This window comes from Labrus mixtus, chromosome 8 (assembly GCF_963584025.1).
Source record: "Labrus mixtus chromosome 8, fLabMix1.1, whole genome shotgun sequence".
NCBI classification, from domain to species: Eukaryota; Metazoa; Chordata; class Actinopteri; order Labriformes; family Labridae; genus Labrus; species Labrus mixtus.
Window position 1 is genome coordinate 23,807,380 of NC_083619.1, and position 5,372 is coordinate 23,812,751.

Sequence of the window (5,372 nt, forward strand, 5' to 3'; positions counted from 1 at the left end):
CTTGCATTTGCACAAAACGTTAGGAAATCCTCCGTCGTTAATTTACTTCCCTGGAATAACATATCACTTTTAGAATGACATGTCTTCAAAAAACAAACTTGAAGGAGCGCTTCCTGTACACAGAAGTAGTGTAAGTTTGAGACGCTCTCTTGGGATACATGCTGTAATAGAAAATTAACTTCCAGGCACATTAATTTAAACACTTTAAAAATACCTTTATCTTCATGGCAGGGTCATCAGGACCTAAAACATTTGATGCGTTTCAGCATGAAGCCACCATCAGGGTGAAAGAAAGTCACTGACTTCCTGATGAAGGATTGATGCCAACCTCAACCAGAAACTTTCAAGTCAAATAAATAAAACCCATCAGACCCAGAGAGAACATTTGATTTGCTCTCTTTTTAACTTAGGCAGAGGCCACTCGTATTTATTTTCAGCTCCTTGAAGTATGTTCTTTCTACTTGTATTCTCCTTACTGATGTAGCAGACTGCAACCTTAAAAAAAAGCATGTCGCCACCTACTGAACTGGAGTCCTTAACACCGTGACTATGTCAAGAATATTCATTTTATTATGTCTTTTTTCTTGATAGCACTTTGGGTAAGAGTAGACATGATGGAAAGGAGCCGCAAGAGTTGAACTGGCCTGCCCGTCTGGAGGACGACAGCCTCTGTACATGATGTGTGCCACATAACCGCTAGGCTACACGGCACCCTCAAACCTTCTAAATAAAGCTTTTTGAAACCATGATGGTTTTTTAAATGTCTGTAAAAGAAAGGCTGGGAAAACACAAGAGAACTAAACTGGTTTTGGATAATATTATTCATTGCTGTTAGAATTTCAGGGATGCTGAGATGAAATTAAGGAGCACATCTAAAAACGGTCTTAAATTTCCATAAGATCTTACCTGCCATTGTTGTTGTCAGAGTGTGGCACCTTTCAAATTCAAACCACGATCTTCACAGTCTTGAAAAACGGCCTAACAGTAAAATCAGTCCAATTAGTAAAATGGTTGAATAAGATGTTTTTGAACATGGTTTTCTAATAGGTTTCTGCTCTATCAGAACTTTGATATTATATTTACATTATGTTCTATTTCAGGTCCATTTCTAGTGGCTTTAACAGTAATGATTGTTACGTTCTCATTAAACTCTAAAATAAAAAGGCAAATGAGCTCCCAATACGTAGAAATATTGCTTTAATAAAGTTTGACTACATGGTGCTACACACCACAGATTGGTGTTTGTTGAGCATTCCCTCTGAACCTGCTCTCCACCTGAGTCTGTTCTGGGACTCTTTGGTGCCCGTCCGTCTGAAGCCCACAGCTTCCACGGACCTCCTCTTTTGGACGCGGTGAAGCAGAATCCTGTAAGCCCCGGTGACAGGGCTTCTCAAGTCTAGGTTGTTGTTGAGGAGATGGGCCTTGTTGATGCCGAGATCCTCCAGCGCCGCCTTCACGTGCAGTTCATCTGAGCTGAGGTTGTGGGAAGGCTCGACCAGGTGGGAGGGTGTTGGGGCACAAGCTTGGTAGGGCCGGGGGTATTCAACACCTGTCATCCACGGACTGTCCATGGTGTCTGCCAGAGTGAGGCGCTCCGCAGGAACCGGCCTCAGCAGACCCCTGACGACCTCCTGACACGTTCTGGGAACAAACGGGGGAATGGCATACGCGCCCTGCAGGATGCAACACCTCAGCATATTTGTGTTTGCAGCCTTGAACGGCATGGATGCAGTCACCGTGAAGTAAAGCAAGACACCCAGCGCCCAGATGTCTGCATTCTGACCGACGTAACCTTCCTCTGTAAAGAGCTCCGGGGCGGCGTAGGGCGGGGAGCCGCAGAACGTGTGAAGGACGCCGTCGGGCCGGCTGGACGTGCTGAAACCAAAGTCGCCCACTTTAATGCAGTAGGTGCTGGTGTAGAAGACGTTCTCCGCCTTCAGGTCCCTGTGTACGATGTTGTTATCATGCTGGGGAAAGAGAAAATATTTGAGATTATTGTGGTATCATGTGGGTTAATTAAGAGTTAATTAAATCTCCTGCGTACATGGTTTATGGTTTGAGAGACTTTAAGTATTAAGCCACAATAAAAGCTGTAATCTTCTGCTTATCATTGCCTGGACTCATGACTCAACATATCTTAAATGTAACATATCTTCAGTCAAAGTGTTTCAAATCAGCGTGACGTTCTTTAGTTCAGTCGTTTCAACGATCTGTCATGTATGTTTATTTTCTTATCTTTACAAAAAGATTAGTAATTCACCTACGCCTGCTGGTGACTCACCATGTGTTTCACTGCCGACAGGACCTGAGAGAACACAAGCTTGCTCTCCAGGTCCGACAGGCGCCCCCTGGTGCTGATACGGGAGAACAGCTCTCCTCCACTGGCGTACTCCATCACCAGGTAGAGGCGCTTGAACGTCTCCATCACCTCGTACAGGCGCACTATGTTGGGGTGAGCCAGCTTCACCATGCAACAGATCTCCGACTCGAAAAGCGCTTGTGTCTGCTCGTCCACATGATTCTTATCCAGGATTTTGACTGCCACTCTTTCTGTCAGATGAAGACATGAGCAAGGCATGTGAGGAATAAACTTCTATAACTTTTAGATTCAGTAACAACTCTGCCTTTTCTTTGAGATTAGTCATGGTATGTTATAAGGTATTGGTGCTCCAGCACTTTTTAAGGCATCAGTACTTGTTGCTGAAGGCTTTACAGATTAGCTCATGGCTTGTTTAGTGAGATTATCAACATTTTTTTACTTCTGCAAAGACCCCAAAATGGACTAAATTGTGAAATATGTTAATGTAAGATGACCTAAATTGACTATTTAAGTAATAAGAATGACTGTATCATTTTCTAATGAGTTTTAAAGCTTGTATCTGTATCCCATAACAAGTCATTTTCTCTCTAAAAGAAAAAGGTTTTTAAATCTTGAGCCCCTTTCACACATGCACTGAACTCCTGAAAATTTCCTGATTTTTTTTGAGGTGGACTGCAGATTATTTTTTAAACCCTGCCTTTATCCAGCCTTCCTCATAAAATACCCTCAAGAAGTCCGGGTGGGCCGATGTGTGAACACAGCAGGTAAATCGCTGAGTGGGCGAGGTTAATGACGTTTGTATTCTGCGACTGGTGAGAAACCGGTGTGTGATCTCTATGCACAAAATGAAGCTGCTTCATACTCCTTTCAGCCTCTTACAAGGAAGTTTTTTCTTGCCACTCTAACTCTTGCTAAATGTTACTTAGTGCTCATGATGGATTAACGTTTGTATTTAACAAATATAACAAAGTAAGGTATTTTACCTGCTTTCTGTAAGGTGTGAGATAACACTTGTTATGAATTGGAATGAAATATACAAATAAAGATTGACTGATTGATTTTAGGAAAACACCACTGATATTGAAATACAGATATAAAAAGAAAATAAACAGTAATCCAGTATCCACAGGTCTTGTGGACTGTCATGACCTTTGTAGCAAATTAAAGTGTTGCTTAAAAATGATGACAGTTTTATAGCAACACAACTTAGAAACATGTAAAATAATATTTGATACAAACACAAATGTCTAACAATGTTGAATATAAACTGCATAAAAAGTCTTATGATAAAGATGTACTGTTCTGAAACTGTTGCAGTTTCAGTGTACGATACATGACCCACTTATCGGCCGTCTCTCTTGCAGTGGTGCTAAAGTTGTTTTTTGTCAGAGAGGAAAGGCGTGGTCTTAATTCCCATCTTATCATCACTTATCAATACAGTAATGACTCTGGAAACGTGCACGTTGTTGAATCATAACCAGATAGAGGCCTTTAACAAGCCACACTCATGAACTCATTTTAAAAAGTCACTTTATTTCATTTTTACAAATTGTAGAATCATTACTAAATAAATCAAATGTGAAATGCTTGAACATCTTCTCTGCAACTGGACAAAAACAAGGTTAACTCTCCAGCTACATGTCTAACCTGGACGCTGAAGCTTAAAACAATCAAACAAAGCTCCAGGCTTCTCACCTTTGGTCAGGTCATGTATCCCCAATCTAACCTGGGAGAAGTTTCCAGAGCCGATCTCTCCCCTCAGCTCGTAAAGCCCCACCCGCCGTCCACACGTCAGATCATTCATCACCCGCTCCGAGTGGCTCAGGTCATAAAAGGCCTTCCCAAACGCAGTGCGCTGCATCGCCTCCTTCTCCTCCGCCGTGTTCTCGTCCACCTCCACCTTTCTCAACGCTTTTTGTGACGTCAGGGTGAACTTCTCCTCCGGACGCGGGGTCGTCTTCAAGTGAGCCCCTGAGCAGGAGAAACAAGTTTTGGTTAAATTCTAGAAAACGGAAAATGCTGCATTGTAGCTTCATAATTAAACTTCAAGTGGTGTGTCTGTACTCACATGTTTTGCCTCTCATGTTCTTTTTGCTCCTCTCTGTGTTGATGTTATTATTCCTGTTGTTCAAATACATGATTTCTGCCCACAGGAGGTCCTCTGCTGCCCCTTTCGAATCTGACTACTTGGAAGACTTTAAAAACAGGACAAAGTGGTCGAATTACCAGGCATGGAAATTCCCAAAAAGCACAAACTGGGTGGAAAAAAAAAGAAGATTGGAAATAATCCAGAGAGCGTCATGTAAAATCAGAGTCAATGAAAACCCTCTGCATGCACCAGAAGCAGAGCTCTTAGGACGTCCACATGCTCTTATAGTCCCACTGCTCTTTCTCTCAAAGTGCTGCCAGCTGTATAATCTAGAGCTACAGCATGACACCCTGTAATCCCACAGTGCTGGACTCCTCCTCCCACAGAGACAGACAACAGCCAGGCTCACCACACACACACACACACACACACACACACACACACATATATATATACCACCTGTAAATGCTCACACAGCATCTTCAAGGGATTATCTCTACATATATAAGTACCTCCTATGAGCCATACTGTGAGGGGTCAGGGCAGTGAGGAAGTGCTGTAAGAAAGGGGTTCAGATAGCATGATAATATATTCACTTTTAACATAACAAGTACATTTTTGCTATCTTATTGTTTGTTTTTGCTTCTACTGGTGTTACTGATTTCTGTGCAGTTAATAAAAACTCACCATCCTCTCATTTTCCATCAAATCCAGACTTCAAATTACAATTTTTACCCCTCATATCACGCACCAGAAGATACAGCAAGTGGCATGAGAGCGTCTGTGACCTTCAGACGAGACTACACAAGTGACCCAGACACTGACCCTGACACCAATCAGGCCAAAACCTGCTGATGAAATGTCTGTTAGCTTGCCGCCGCCGCCGCCGCTGCTGACAACCTCTGCCGCACCATCTGGACCACACAGGGATGTCGAGCAGTCATCCTTGCTCATAAGCCGCGT

General features: G+C 42.8%; 1 protein-coding gene across 1 annotated transcript; it reads right to left on the bottom strand.

Annotated features, from left to right (window-relative positions):
• Positions 1 to 1,183: 1,183 nt before the first annotated feature.
• On the bottom strand, positions 1,184 to 4,833 carry LOC132979452 (serine/threonine-protein kinase NIM1-like). Its single transcript, XM_061045276.1, has 4 exons — positions 4,389 to 4,833; positions 4,016 to 4,291; positions 2,282 to 2,550; positions 1,184 to 1,967 (listed from the first exon to the last, which is right to left on the bottom strand). Exons 1-4 carry the CDS (start codon positions 4,456 to 4,458, stop codon positions 1,212 to 1,214), a joined length of 1,371 nt encoding a protein of 456 aa, XP_060901259.1. The 5' UTR covers positions 4,459 to 4,833; the 3' UTR covers positions 1,184 to 1,211.
• Between the last annotated feature and the right edge of the window lie 539 nt (positions 4,834 to 5,372).